Raw genomic sequence first — 16,016 nt, 5'->3', positions numbered from 1 at the left:
CATTGTTAGCATCTATGTCCTCTTCATTGGATAGTCCAGTGATTCCAGCCAACATTATCTGAGATAGCCTTATGACCACCAATCAGTAAACAGTAAAAGTGAAAATAAACTCATTTGTCACTACCCTCTGACACAAGCCATGTGTGCATCTCCACCTAGTCAAGCTTATGGAACAGTAATGGTTCGGTTGGATTTAGAAAAAAAACAAGTTGGTTAGGTTTAAGAGAAGATTGTGGTTTGGGTTAAAATACCGAAGTTGGTTAGAATAAACAACACTGACTATTGGTTTCAAACAGGAAATGAACAGTGGCTTTCTGTGCCAAAGTCCTGTGTTTTGCAGGAAGATCTATCCACCCACACCTCCTCTTAATGTGGACTTTGTCGCTCTTTATACTACGTCTTAATTACTACAGCTGTTAGAGGTCACCTAACAATAAATAAGCTGCTAGGTCTTTTTTTTACATTAGGATTGTCTGTTAGAGTACTAGGACTAACAAGCTCCTTCAGTTCTTAAAATTCCCAGGTATTTAAACTCCAGGGGTGATTATGGGTGTTGTTGACCCACCCGGTCATTATGCGAGTTGTTAGGGTCACATGGGATCAGGTGTGACTCGTTGGTTAGTCGTTTCCCCACCTTGACATTATGTGAGTCATTAGGGTCACATGCCTCAAGATGTGAATAGGGGTTAAACCTCCTGGGTAAGGATCTCAGGACTGCACTGTAAGTGGCTGAAAGATGGTGTCATAAGCCACCACCTCTGTTTAGAGATGGACGTTCCAGGTGGACATAGATGGCCTCTTTTATTAACCCTAACCCTAACCTTACTCTCTCAAACCATCTGTCTTGCCTTCAATCTTAGCACTTAAGACTACCGTGACCTGGATGACTGAGAATCTTCACAGACAGACAATTACAATATTACAGCCCTTTCAAGCTGGCATGCTGTTCCACACGCTCACTGCCATAGACAGTGTAGGGCAGGCATAAGGCTGACAACATCAACAGATCACTCGTGAGAAAGGACTGAATCAGAAATGTCAGTCAGATGTAGAGCTGTATTGACCATCTGGGGAACAGTGCAGCACCTGTTTTATTAGTAAATAAAATGTGACTGCAATGCAGTTTGACCAGAATTAAACTTGATCTAAAATAACAACTTTATGTGTGAGATTCACATGCACATAAAGCATCAAACAAGGTCGGAGCAGGATTGTTCTTTCAGGGGAGGTGCCTGGAGCTCCTTCCACAGAAGTGCACCGTCCAGGATTTGCAAACCAAAAAATGTTAGCAAATCCTGGACATGTGTCTCAGCATAAATGGACATGATGTCCCACACCACTCCATCACTCCCTATCCACCCATGCCTCTCTCTCTCTCTCCCTGTCTTTCCCCCCCCCGCTCCCTTTTCTTTACTGTGCTGCCAGAATCTGCAGTGTACCTGCCCATCGCTCTAGAACTGGCTCTCCACAACAAACTTGTGTCGTGACAGCAGCTGGCTTCTAAAAACCTCTGGCCCTGCACTGGTCTGCAGCAGCTGCACACATATAGGGTCCTGCAATCAGAATACCTAGCCAAGAACTTAAAAAGAAGAGGGGGGGTGAGGGGTATCAAAAACCCAGACCCCAACATAAAAAGAGTTCAGTGCTCCACAAATGCCAGCGAAATGTCATCCTCACATTAATTCTCTCTCCCTGCCTGAGAAATTTGCAAGTTGGGATGCATGCAGGTATGTCAAAGCACTCACACACATAAACATTTTCAACAAGCTGGGGTGAGAACCTTTCCAGAGGACCTGCACTACTGTTAGTCCACTGGGCCCAGTTTTTACGACACTCCGGTCTCCTGTGTATTGGCTGTTCATGTTGTTTTTAATGGAGGGTCAGGAGCTTATAGACAGGAACTCTGGCAAGATTCACTGCAAGGGTTACATCACTGCGTAAGTGCACACACATACTGTGACTTTGGAGTTTAGCTTTCAAAAACTCAACAGCAGAGGCCTTATTTATTAAGTGTGTCATGCAAAAAAAATCCAGAAATCCAGAGCCATGATTTATAAAACTGTCCTCACAACATCAAAAACAACATTCTAATTCTCCAATTCCTTGACATATATCAAACTAAAACTGATTCCAATTATTACCCAAAGGTGAGTGTGGCAGATATGCTTTCATTTGGTCTTTGAATATTCTTTGTAATAACCATCAAATTAAATCTAGAATAAATCACTTGATAAATAACAATTTTGATGTAATTGACCAGACCCCTAACAGTGGTTGTTATTCAGTTTGTGATAAAAAACAGAGTAGGGTGCCCAACCAAATCTTTTCTTCCTGTGTGAGATGTAGCAGGACAGCTCATGACAGAGCATAAATTAACATTTACTTATGACACAGTTGAAGAATCCCTTTCGTGCAGCCAAGTAATGAGACCACACACATACAAGCCAACATTTTTTTTGTTTTGTTTTGTTTTTAACTTTTACCTAGCCTTAACCTGTGTCTTCCAGGGAAAATCAACCAAGCACCATGTTTCTTTTCCAGCAGCAGCTTGTTTCACATTCACACAGCTGCACAAATTTAAACCAGGGAGCAACAATCTCCTTCTGTTTGCCACTGGCAGCTGTCCACTTAAACTTGTCTTTGTTGCACACTGAAAATGTGGAAGGTTAAGTGCCTTGTTCACGGGCACATTGTGTTTTCAAGTAAGTAAAGTGGAGGTGCAATACACTCCAGGTTACTCCAGGCTAATAAACCTGTTGTGAGGTGATCAGAAGCATGATCTGATAAGCTTTAGGCTACTGCTACTACCTAAGCAAAAAGCAGAGACAAGGCAAACCTAAAGGATGCTAAGAATTAAAAGTGATAGAGGCCCCTCTTACAGCTTGTTTAAGTTTGTATGACATAACACGTAGCCACTTATATTAATTTGAAATTGTAACTTGGACAGAGGGATTGATACCAAGTTCTGATTGGTCAGAATTAAAATTATGCTGTAATTGGTAATCGATCATTTAATCATTGAACAGTGGGCATGTTCAGTATTTTTATTAACAAACATTGTCCCTATGTGTCTAGTGATCTGCCAATAATGACACATTTGTAAGCATATGTTAAGCTTTTTCTTCTTTTACTCATATTACAGCAGCTATAAGTCATTATGGCGAGTCACTCATAAAGGGATGTGATGAAGTGAATAGATACACAACAGTAACACAACAGTTTATCTTACAGAACTAACATCTAATCAGAGCTACCACTGAGGACAATCAGGTCCTGTACAGGGAATCAGGGGTATTTAGTGACCTGAGGGGAGTTCACATTCTACCATTTAAAAACTAATACACTTTCTAGACTGACTGCAGACTCGGTACATTTAAATTTGATCACTTCTAGGCTAACAAATATTGATATTAATATAAATAATAAAACTTAGTATTTCTTCCATGATATCTATATCATGAAATCTATTCCTAGCAGTGGAGAAGGCTTTGAAATTGCATTTATACCTTTGTGGATTTTGACTCTACTGCTATAGCCTTGCCTCTAATTGACATAAGCCATATATATGTTGCCAATCATAACTATTACATAAATATGTCATGAAGTTTATCATCAAAATGATGATGTTAATTAAGATACAGAGATGTAGTACATCATTAGTAATACACCCACTGAGTCTTTCAGGCATATTACGATGGAAATTTGTTACACAAGTTACAGCAGTTGTGATTTTGATTGTTGCAGCAAGGAGCTGTAAAAAAAAATCCTGTGTATTGGTAAAGCGAGATCTATTTGACCAGAGCTGGAAAAAAAAAAATTTCTACTGTAAAAAAAACAAAAAAAAAACAAACATTAATACATCCTTGTGTTAAGCTGTCACAGTCTGTCATCTCCAGGCATCAAGTGCTAAATCTGTCATTTTTAAAAAATTGCTCCAATTCCCATGTTCTGTTTTCCAGTGGCCCAGTCTAAAGCTTGTGGTTACAATTTGGATTAAGGATAGAGTCTTTAAGAACCTGGGCCGACGACCTCATGGCGAGACTTCATGCAAGCTATTTGGAACTCTGCATGAGCCTGTCTGTCAGACTAAATGGAAGGCAGCGGGCTGCCGCTTGAGTTGTTTAGTAAAAATAAGTGTGTACTTTGGCCTCTTAGCCCACCATCCCTACTTCACAGAGCTCTCTCTAAAACCACTGGGGAAAGTGAGAGCACCAATTTGTACATGTAGCATGTTGAGCTTTTCATTGCACAGCCCTGCTGAAGCATTGCAGTGTGGGAGAAGTGGGGAGAAGTAAGTCTTATTTATGGCCATTAATGCCCACAAATAAGCCTCTGGAAAAACATGCTGTCCTTATTGGCTCGAAACATAAACGCCCTGGTACTTTCTCTATTATGTTTCTACAATGTCACCCTTTATATTGTCCTGCTGTCTTAATACAAATGGATATATAGTCTAGTCAGTGAAATGTTTGTAACCAGCAACAACCTCCACCTGAAAAGAAGTCAGTTAATTCCTAATTCCCCTGCTCCTCGATTAACGCAAACTCAACTGTTATCTTGACCGATTCAGTAAACAGCACTAAGTCTATCAATGCAACAACTTAGTAATGTCACACTCAATCCTCTGCTGCTCTGAGATTGTCTATATTCACTAATTAATTTCAGTCGCTTCCATTTTGTCATTTTTTGGATCACAGTAAAGCTAGTGTTGCTGAAACTCAACGCTTCCTGCAAAAATGTTAGCACTAAATTCTTCCAGTGGCTCAATGGGCATAATTCCTTAATTTCCTGATGGGCCTTTAAAGTGAAAAATTTAGAGAGAGTGATAAATTTTATTGACAGTAGCTTGACAGCAACTGACAAACTACACTTTGGGAATGGAAACAATTAGTGACTGAAACCACTTTCTCTGTTAAAAAGAGAAACTCAGAACAGCAAAGGGATGAGAAGGATATGACAGTCGACTGTTCACATTCACCTGTCAGGGGACTCGGGATCAAAGCAGGTCTTGAGGACATCGGTGACCTCCGGGTCACAGCAGTCTCCATCATCGTAGTCATAGTGTATACTGTTGCACTCCATGTTACAAACCCCATCCTGTCTCTTCCAGTTGTAGCAGGGCCCCAGTCGGAGGCAGTCCCCTCCATCATGGCCCGTTCTTGGATGGTCACACTCGGGGTCACACTGGCGATTCCCAATCTTTCCAATTCGACAGTTGCTGAGGATAAACCTTTGCTGGAGGCTGGAGTTTTTGACGGTGTGTACACTCAGATCTAGGGTGATGTTGTAGGGGCGAAAGGCCTCAATCAGAGCCTGGTGTTGCAACTGGATCTGGGCTTCCGACACGGTGGGGTTCCCACCATCATCAGTGGAGAGGTTGACGATGCGGTATCGAATTCGCTTGGGGGCACGGAGCTGCCAGTTGTTGTTGTAGCCCAAGATGATGTCAGTGTTGTCACAGGGTGTCAGGCCGCAGGGTGGTGGCAGGAATGAGGAGACAAGTTCTTGCTCAGGGACAGGGGTGGTGATAATGGTCGGATGGAGGCCAACTTTATATGGAGCCCATAGCTCTTCCACCTAAAAGTCAGAAATTTTAAATATAATAATAATAAAAGAAAGTCAGAAGTAGAATCCATCAATATTTCAGTATATAACAATTAAATAAGTAATGCTGATGGAGACCAAAATAAAATCATCTTAGTTCATCATAGCCAGTTACATTAGAGAAGTCAGCCCACATCGCTATGACCTGGCTCGCTCTTGTCAATTTGAAGTGGCCGCTTCAGGAGGTCCTCATGAGAGCAAGCGTAGCCCCACAGAACCACACCTCCTATATGGCCCCTGAAGCTCTGTCCCTGATCTGATTGGTTACTGCCAAGGAAGAAGGTTCTGCAGGTCCTCATGAAGGGGCTGTAGAGGTTCCCTGTCTGGAGATTGCTTTCTCCCACCTAAGAGCAAAAGCAGAGAAGAAACAGCTGAGAGGAGAAGACGGGCAGAAACCAATCTCTTCATTTCATTATGTTGTGAATATAATTAATAATTCATTGTCTAATCAAAGAAAAGGTCCTAATTTAAGAATTTTTAAAAAGAACATGTTAGCATTAAGTTCCCCTAGAGTTACAGCTGTCAGTGTGGCAATTTGAATTCACCTGAGAAGTTCCTCATCTGGCTGTCAATACTATAACAGCCAAACCAAATCCAACTACCTCCATGTCAATGTCCATGATGCATTCATGCCAAATAGTTCACAGGTGCTAATTTCAAACACCAGACCTGTTCCCCTGAAATCAAATTATTGATAAACCAAGGGTGGACCGATAACAAACTACATAAGCTCTCACTGTTCTACAATCCCTATCTGCAAACTGCCATTAATAAATTTTGATGTTGAAACAAGGAGCAGTAACATTTAGGTGTCATTCTTGACCTTGGGGACAGGTAGTTTTGACACGGCAACTCAAGGATCACCTGCTAGTTTTTGCTACGCTTTCAGCCGCATCCCATGGTCAGCACTAAACCGAGTTTGCTCAGTCGTTATGATAATGGATCTGATGACATGCAATGCAAGTGACAGTAATGATTTAATCCACAGGACATTTAGGATCTGGTGTCCATGTTGGCTTACAGGTTGACTCACATCTAAAAGTGTGAAAATCCATAATTGACCTTGGAAATAGACGAAGATCAATGTGTACTATCATTGCACCTCAGAGATTAAGAAGCTAAAAGTAAAGCAGAGGTAAATAACCAAACCCAACCAAAGTGTGAACTCAAGTTCAACCATACACCAAAACCACACACCTTAGCTCCATCTACATACAGGGTCATGTTGTGGCCGTTGTAAGTGGCCATCAGGTGAATCCAAGCATTCACTCTGTATCGCTGGTTGCTATAGACAGTGGTAGATTTTACAGCTCGGTCTGTCCGAAGTGTAAAGTAGAACCTTGCGTCTTTGGTGCCGGCAGTTTCTACAGTGCGAATGCCAACAGACCAGCCCTTCTCGCTCAGTGAATGGGAACAGTTGTCAAACACACCTACGGCACAGGGAAAATGGGGAAAAGTAAAATAAATTATTTCGATGGAAAAACATGGAAATATTCTCCTCTCCTAATTTACAAATGGTCTCTGCCTTCAGGAAACTGAATAAATAAACACACAAACAAGCAATCTGTCCAAGTGACTGCAGTCATGTGGTCGTAGGAGGACTGAGAGAGAGAGAGTGAGAGAGAGAAACACACAGAGAGACTGAGACAGATAGAGAGCGCAGGACAGAGACAGAGAGACTAGACAGAGCCAGAAACAGCAGGAGAGAACAGAGAGGGGAAGGAGGACAGAGGTATTTCACTCAGCCAAGGCAAGGCCGTGATGTTTCCATCTGCTGTTGCAACAGACACACACAGATTCACATCTGCACCCCAGATGTCTAACACTGGGACAGCAAAGGGTCAGGGAACCCCTTCACCCTCCTCAAAGCTGTATGTGTGTGCATGTGTATATGCTTATGTCTGTGTTTTTGTAAGGCGGGCAACGGCTGCAAAATATCCCCAAGCATATTTTTAGGATGCAAGCCAGTTTTATGGTTGAGCATGTAATTCAGTTAGCGGTTAAAACGCTATAGCTTTGCCTCGTAACAGTATAATCAAGTGAATTAGATTATATTAAATATGTCGTCTACTGAACTTTCACACGTGATTGCACATATATAGTATCACTCTATGTACAGGTAACGAATGAAATGCTGAAGCCACAACAGCAATTAAACATCAGATCATTCTGAGACAAAAACTCAGCCTTTTCATTCATTACCAAACCTATAGGAGAAGGTCAGTTCTTAGGAAATCTGCCGAACTGCTTCACAGCATGCAGTATACAGTAGATGTTTCAATCAAATTATAATGGAGCTTAAGTCTTAAGGAAACAACAAAGCTTATGGGAGATGTGTTCATTTCCAGTACCCCACGTTAGACTCCATTTTGGTCATTTGTTTACCATAATTATAATATAGAATTATATTATACAACAGAAGAGTGGTGGTGATGGTGACGGCCTGCTCTCTTTTTCTTTGAAGCTGCATTTTTTGGCCACTTGGGGCAGCAGAACTAGCCAAAAACACAACACTCAAATAATTCTTCTGAAGTTGTGACAACAAACATTTTAGCAATGCAAGGAATGTACTGTAAGTCCAACATGCACCATTCTTGTTTGCTAGCTAGGTACCAGTTTTGTCTGTCTGATGTTTTATGCAGGGAAGGTAGCGCACAGTGGATTTATCAGAGCTTTTTAGCTGAGAAGAATGCCTGCTGCAGCTGGAAACAAGGGTGGTGACAGTGAACCATTGAACACTCCGTAAGGCTGAGGTGAACTGCAGAAACAGGTAATGTCATTACAGGGAACCTCTTTCAGATTACATATAATCATTTGATCCACTGATATGAAAAAAGTGTTTAATGAAGCTTCAGAAATGCCACATAAAGTTGTAAGCACATATTTAAATGTCACAATTATTTATTTTTTAATTTACTCTCAATGTGTGGCTCATGACCACTGGGGCACCTCTGTTTTCAATGTGCCATTTTATTCCTGTCATATTTTGAACCATCTATAGTTTTTCACTCTGGTTGAATTTCCCGGAGTCATATCAATATAAGGCATCAGTATTGCAATAAATGTAGGTCAAATGCAGTAAAAATAAATACAATACATAATGCATGCCATAATAATGCAGCGATGAAGGAAATCTAGAAACAGTTAGTAAACAGTTCCATCATCACATTGTTTGTCCAGCAGCCTACACTGAACACCAATAAAGAACAAACACACAGATTTATAAGATCATCACTGACCGTTAGGACTCAAACTAATGTCAGTGTCATGTTTAGCAGAAACAATAGGAGTTTGTTTTTCACAGTATTTGTCAGATTCCTTCAGGACACTACAAAGAGAAAGGCCTATGCCACAAAATGCCGCCCTCGCATAAGGAAGCAATGAGGGGAAAAAAGCTGAGTTATGGAGTCAGATCTTTGATCAGAGTAAATGTGAGCGGACGTAACAGTTTGTGGTCTCCCTCACTATCTGGACAGCTGTGGCGCTACACCAGAGAGCTTTTATCCTCTTCAATTTGTTTGATGTATGTGTTGTTCTGTCAGATGTGCAACTTTTTGAACATAACATTCTTGTTGCGGGCTCCTTGGAAAAACAGTGAACATCTTCATGCGAGGAGCCTGGTTAAAATGAAGCTTTCGTAAGCTCAATGTGTCTGCAGCCACTGCTCAAAATCAATGGAAACCCACAGGCAAGCTAACTATGAGGAGAGAGACTGAATGAAACACACCCTGGGAATTTTTATGGTTATATAACCACATATTTATGCAGAGTCTGTGTCTTGAATGAAAATACCATTTAATTTGTTGTGACTGAAAAATGCCTAAAAAGCAATGTTACTATAGTCTATTGTGAAAGTTTAGCTAAGTCTGAACACTCCTGAGGCTGCAAGCACCTCTGTGTACCTGCCTCTGGTTTAATGGCCATTTGATACGCTTCACATTACAGCAGTGGGTCTTGAAAGGAGTAGCGCTTTTGCATACGGTTAAATAAAGAACATCACCATTATTATTAATAATGTTAGAATAATAATAAGCATCTTCATCATAACCAGCTTGGAATTTCAATCATCATATCAATGTTCAATCGATCAATGTTCACTCTCATCACTATAGTAGTCATATTCATCACCACTGCAGTATGATTATCCTACATCATTGTCATCATTGTCAGAGCCATTATCTGATTAAAGTCATCATAATCATTGCTTGTCAGCAGGAATATAACCAAAATGAAAAAAATGCAGCGATTAAGTGGTAGGCTGTGGTGGGGTGAGGTAGGCTGGGGCTATGCATTTAGGCCAAGGTGCACTGTGTGTGTGTGTGTGTGTGTGTGTGTGTGTGTGTGTGTGTGTGTGTGTGTGTGTGTTTGTGTGTGTGTGTGTGTGTGTGTGTGTTTGTGTGCATTTCATTTGGTAATTTGTTGGAACAAGCATTTTTGGTAGTAAATGATGTATGTGTGGCCCTACATTGAGCTCTAAACACCACTCATTGCAATTCATGTGTGGAAAATTGAAAAATAGAAAATGGACATATGAGCAAATTATGTCAATACGATTCATGAACTGGGAAAATCACAAACAAGTCTTAATACCAAAGCCTCAGTTTACCATTTTATTCTTTTGCTAACAAATGTGGGGGAATAGTCTTCAGTCAGAGCATCAGGAGACTACTATCCTCCTCCTTTTATATCCCCAGGTGTCCAGGAGAGATACTGTTTGTTGAGTTCATAAGTGCATATCCCAGTGCATAAGCAGACACTTGAGTTTTTTTTTAAACATTCCTAAACTAAAAATAAAGATTATGTAATGGTGGCAAAGGCAGCTTATTATTGTCTAACAACTGTCAATATCAGTGGTGCTGCAGAAAAGGAGGAAATTTTCCATCACAATTTCCTTGAGCCTTTGTTTTGTCCCCCCTACAGACAAACTCCCAAACATACTGCATTTACAATAAAATAAACATATAAAATCAAGGAAGATAGCAAATCCTAATGTTTAAGAATCTGAAACCAGAAAATATTTGATAATTTCCCTTAATAAATGACTTAAATTACCAATTAATACATTCATTTTAAATTGGTTAAACAATGAATCATAATTTTTTGTCAGCACTACATCATCATATTCCTGTCTGACCTTTGACATGGACCAGCCCCCCGAGACCTTATCTTGAGTCTTAGAGAACTAGGAATAGCAGGTTCTGTATGAGCAAAAAGAATGAAAGCAAAAAGGTTGGAGACTCACAAGCCTCAGTGCAATGAGAGACCCTAACTGAAGCTGTATATTGGCAGATACAGTGTGTCAACAGGACAATATAAATATCCTGAAACAGATAGATATGAAAGCAATATGAGCAGGCAGGGAACCGCAGTCAGTTTGTGACTTGTAAGTCACTTCATATCCACAGACTGGGATGGACCAGTAGGAGTGGAGAGAAAATAATGATGTATTCCCCCTACTACTGTCACTGAGCAAGGCAGCTATCCCAAACCTACTCTATGTGTAACTGTGGTTACAGCTCATAGGGAGAAGCTTTCTGTGAGATGTCATGACTGTTCCATATACATAAGTGCCTTTGATGGAGACATGATCAGCTGACACCCACCTGCTATGACCGCAGGACTGCTCTGCCCTCCTTCAGGTTTCACCCAGAGCTCCAGGCTGAACTTGGCCCTCGGCAGCTCCACCCTTGCTGTCGGCTTCAACTTGAGCTGCTCCCGACGCCCGCTGAAGTACAGGGCAGTCATCCATGAAGGGGGCACCCTAGGCACTGGGGTCCCCCACGGAGGGACGCTGCCGACGGGAAGGCTCGCCGGCAGATCCGCCTCCTCCACCTCCCCGGAGTAGTCCTCGGTGCCGTCCTCCACAGTCCCCGTCGAAGACTGATCTCCACCTCCCTGGTGCAGTCTGTAGAGAACCTGGAGTCCCTTGGAAGCCGTTGTGCTGTCGGGCAAAACTTTCTCCAAACTGGAGTTTCCCTTTTCCTCGTATGGAAACGTCCCGTCGAGGCTACGAGCGAACCTGGGGCGGGAGCCGCGTGGGGACTGCGCGTGGCCCGAAAAGGAGGCTCTCTGCCCGGCGTCTTTAAGCAAAGACATCCCGGGCAGCTGCGTGTCGTCTTTACTAACATAATTTGGGTCTCTCCTGTCACTTATGGAGCGTTTTTCATAGAGCCGCAATGGGCAGAGTAACATATCCGTCCTCCGCTGCCACCGTCACGTCCTCTGTGTGGCCCCATCCTCCCTTCTCCTCGACCCGGTGCACCCCGGTGTCACCCCTACACCCTCCTGCACAGACCGCGGGAGCGCTCTTTACAGTATACAGCTCTCTGAGGGTCGTGTGCGTCCTCGGACGGGCCGCTGGAGGGCGGTGTTGGGACGGGGAAAGGGAACGGGGCTGCCGCCGGGACTTCCAGACGCCGGAGACGGTGCAGGGTTCACCTGCTAGCCTGGAGAGCTCACGGTCTGCCCGCCGGGCCATGGCGCGTTTGTACCGGCTGAGCGCGTCGGAGCGAACCGGGTTGAGCAGCCACGTGTTAGTGATGAGGACGAGGAAGATAACCAGTAGTCTGATCAACAACATTTTATTAGGTTGGAGAAGGTTCTGTGCAGGGTTTTTTGTGTTTGTTTGTTTTGTTTAGAATAAAAGGGGAAAAGATTTTAGCTCTTAAAAATCTGCCCCTGGTTCCCAAGTCAGCAGCAACTGACTGTTATTAGATTTATTGCCAAGCAATAAAGAAACTGCTGTTTAGGTTGGCTGTTTGGGAATTTAAAATAGTAAACAAATTAGGAGAGTAATCAAATATAAACTATCAGTGCATTCCAACGGGATCAAGCTAATAAAGAGGACGTCACATTCAATGTCTCTCACGTGGACTTATTGAGGTTCTTGGTATATATTTGGTATTGTTTTTGGAAAGAAAAAAAAAAAGTAGATGTTAATACTCCTGAAGAATCACAGAATACATTCAGGTCTTCAGCTAAGTTAACCTAAATCCTCTGTTGGCGCAGCTGCAGTGAGTCTCCTCACTCTTGCACTTTGCGCGGACCTTTAGAAACGAAGCTTTGCCTCTTTTCCATTCATGTTAGCTGTCTGCAAAATATCTGAAGCTTCTGGCACTTCGCCTCTGGTACAGGTAGAAACAAAAACCGCCCAACTACCCCTGTCTGTCTTTCAGAAAACCAGCGAGGTGAGGAAATACATTTTAAACGTCACCAGGGCTGATTTAGAAATGTGAAATCATAAGAACCAGACTTCTTTTATTACTGAGGAAAATGTGGATGCAGTTTCCTTTGTTTTGAATTTGCATTAACAAATCGTGGAAATCAGATTTCACATACTGACTTTGCACAGAGCCTCTTATGTCTTTTTACCTGACCATTGCGGAACCATTTATGCGTCCTGCTCCAAAATATGGCTGCAAGGTGAATCAGAGCAATAATTAAAAAAACAACCAAACAAACAGAGTCAACTCCAGAGGCAAAACGAAGTGCAGTGCAAAGTGAGAGCTCTAAAATAGTTACCCTACTTGTTGAGCTGAAGCTTTCCTATATTTTTTGAGAAAGGATAAAAAATATTAGTCCATTAAATCATGCTTCGGCATCTGCGTGTCAGCTCCTCCTGGTTTGTTGTGCGTCTGTGAGCGCTTCAGAGAGTGACTTGCTGCTCCTCTGCACCGGTCCATGCAGTATTTGTAATATCCTCCTCCATTCACTCCTCCATCTCCCTCTCTCTCTCGCTCTTTCTGTCAGTCTCTCTCTCTCTCTCATTCTCCCGAGTCCAAAGGTTTTTATCAGGGAGCCCCTGCCCGCCCTGACATCACCGGTAGGGGAAGTGTGGTGGTGGTGGTGGTGTGGTGGAGGGGAAGGGGGGTGGGTACTAACTTTGCCTCACACTTGTGTTTTACAAGGGAAATCCTCTCTCTCTCTCTCTCTCTCTCTCTCTCTCCTGCCCAGCTCTGCACTGTGTATTCCTCTGATGCAGAGGGGAGACAGGAAAGGGGTTGTAAAGCTTATTTATGTATTTATTATTCTTGTCCTTACCTCATTATCTATCCACCCATCTCCTTTGGTGGGTATTCAGATTCCTTTACATTAGTAAAAGAAATTACACCACAGTACAAACTCCTTTAAAGTCTGGCATTGAGACTTTATCATCAACAACATGTAGTGGTGGGATGAAAAAAGCACATTTTACAGTACAAGTAGTCTGTTGTATTTACATATATATTTGAGGTGCTTGTACTTCACTTGACTATTTCCATCATGCTGCTTTATACTCCACCACAGTTTAGAGGGGAATGTTGCACTCTTTACTCCATAGCACTCACTGACTGCTTTAGTAAGCAAGCACTGCACACTAATATTGTAGAGACAAAACATATGGTGAGTCTATAGAATATGATGCGTAGATCAAATTATGAGACAAAATGAACCACTGAAGGGTATATAAAATAGTTAAAATCAGCTCCACCTTAACCGGCTACAGTTATAAAATGCTACTTACATGTAAACACAGCAGTAATTATACCTCAGTAACATAATATCAAATAATATAACACAGGTGCCATTTTCTCCTCCACCATTAGCAAAATATTGTATAGCAAAAACTGACATATAATATAGTAGGTAAGTAATGTAAGTATTAAAAGATGTACTCATTATGTAGTGAAATGCTACCCATAAAGTTTAGCACATCATACTGGATTATTTTTATTGATGCATTTATGTCTAAGTAGCATTTTACTGTTGTAGTCAGTCAAGTTAGAGCTACTTTAAAGTGTTTTGTATATAATTTGTGGTTCAGTCTATAACAATACATGGTATTTTATGAGCTCATCACAGGTTTTGTGTGTAATATTTTAATTTGTCGAACAACCTGTCTTCAAATGGAGCAAACTTATTATATATTTATAAAATATAAAATCATCTCAAAGATAGTGGAGCAGAAGGATAATGTTACATAAGATGAAAATATTCAAGTAAAATAAAGTTGAAATTATACTTGAATGCAGTTCTTAAGTGAATGTGCTGAGTTATTTTCCACCACTGCCCATATCTTCTTAATGGGAGGCTCCTCTGTCAACCTGGCAGTGGATGAATGACAGTGGAGGTGGCTGAGCTGGGGATGTACAGGACTTTACTCCCGCTATAGCAGACATAACTGTGTCTGATCTCTATCTCACTACTCCTTCTCTCTCTCTCTCCCTCCCCCTCTCTCTTTCTCTCTCTCTCACACACACATACATACATAATCTTTTTTGAAGAAGGTGAGGAGTAACCTTCTACCTCCCTCTCCCTTTTCCTTTTCCTCCTTTTCTCTTCCTTTTTACTCCCTCCCTCCCCTTCTCTTGAACTATCTATCTCACTCACTCATGCTCTGGCTCTCTTCAGTGGTACAGCACGGACAGGCACAACATCTGTCTCACACATGAAAAGGGTTTTTGCAAGCCTTTTATCATCCAAATATGCTACCTGCTTTGCACCAAACTCTTGTGTTCGTGCGGGCCAAATCAAGGTTGAAAGAACAGGGAGAGGAAGTATCAGGTGAGAAGGAGGAATAAAAGCAGAGGATTTGTAAGTAGAAATATATGAAGGGATATTATATACCTGCCCAACACAAGGCAAAATGCCATTAAAATAAAAAAATGAAATCATTCTGTTTTATTAATGCAGCTACATAAACAAACGATAGCAAATAATACCAAAAAACAACATATTGTGTACATCAACGTGCACATATACATGTACATATGCAGAAACACAGATACAAACACTACACAAATAAGAATACTTGAACACATTCGTGGATACCATATATGTGCAGTTCTCTGTAGGATAGTTAATACGCTGGTTTTATGCTGTTTGAAAAAAAAATCTTGTCTCAAACTACAAACTTTTCTGGAGCGACTTCTGAAGAAGAGTGCAAGATGTAGTTGTGTGTATGTGGGCCTTGAGTTAAGTGTTTTTGTCAAACACTTTTTCTAAGGTCTAAATATTATGTTCTTTTGTCCAGTATGGAATTGTGTGCATGCATACTCATTGTCACATAGCACCAATTTCTATTGAACAGTGCAGAAATACTACTAGAGTTCTTCGTTTCATTCCTGCTGAGGTGACTCCTCAGAGCACAGTGTAACTGAATCTACCTTCAGTAATACCTCACACTGAGTGTTGCACTCACTGCTGCATTATCCACTTTTCTGGTGTGGTAAAAAAATAAAAATAAAAAAAAAATAAAAACGTGCATTTTTAGGCATTCCTTCTATATCCTGATTATTTGTCTCTTCAAGCCAAACTGTTTGTTTTTGCAGCTTATCATGTATGGATTTAATATTTTTGATTCTTGATAGATACCTTGCGAATGGAAAAATAGCTTTTGGCAACTTGTGCAGGCCTTCCTAACTCAAAAGACA

The 16,016-nt window shown here is 41.5% G+C and overlaps 1 protein-coding gene across 1 annotated transcript in view; it reads right to left on the bottom strand.

Moving 5' to 3' along the window:
- pappa2 (pappalysin 2) overlaps window positions 1-13,341 on the bottom strand; it is a 67,446-nt gene extending 54,105 nt beyond the window's left edge. The window contains 6 exon segments of the mRNA XM_018695897.2: window positions 4,979-5,577; window positions 5,720-5,749; window positions 5,751-5,948; window positions 6,802-7,034; window positions 11,208-11,778; window positions 11,780-13,341. Coding sequence (XP_018551413.1) covers window positions 4,979-5,577; window positions 5,720-5,749; window positions 5,751-5,948; window positions 6,802-7,034; window positions 11,208-11,778; window positions 11,780-12,184 — 2,036 coding nt within the window. The 5' untranslated portion in view covers window positions 12,185-13,341.
- Window positions 13,342-16,016: the final 2,675 nt, after the last annotated feature.

This window comes from Lates calcarifer, linkage group LG4, assembly GCF_001640805.2.
Source record: "Lates calcarifer isolate ASB-BC8 linkage group LG4, TLL_Latcal_v3, whole genome shotgun sequence".
NCBI lineage: Eukaryota > Metazoa > Chordata > Actinopteri > Centropomidae > Lates > Lates calcarifer.
Note: the sequence above shows the minus strand (reverse complement) of the source record. Positions and strands in the feature narration are given on the sequence as shown.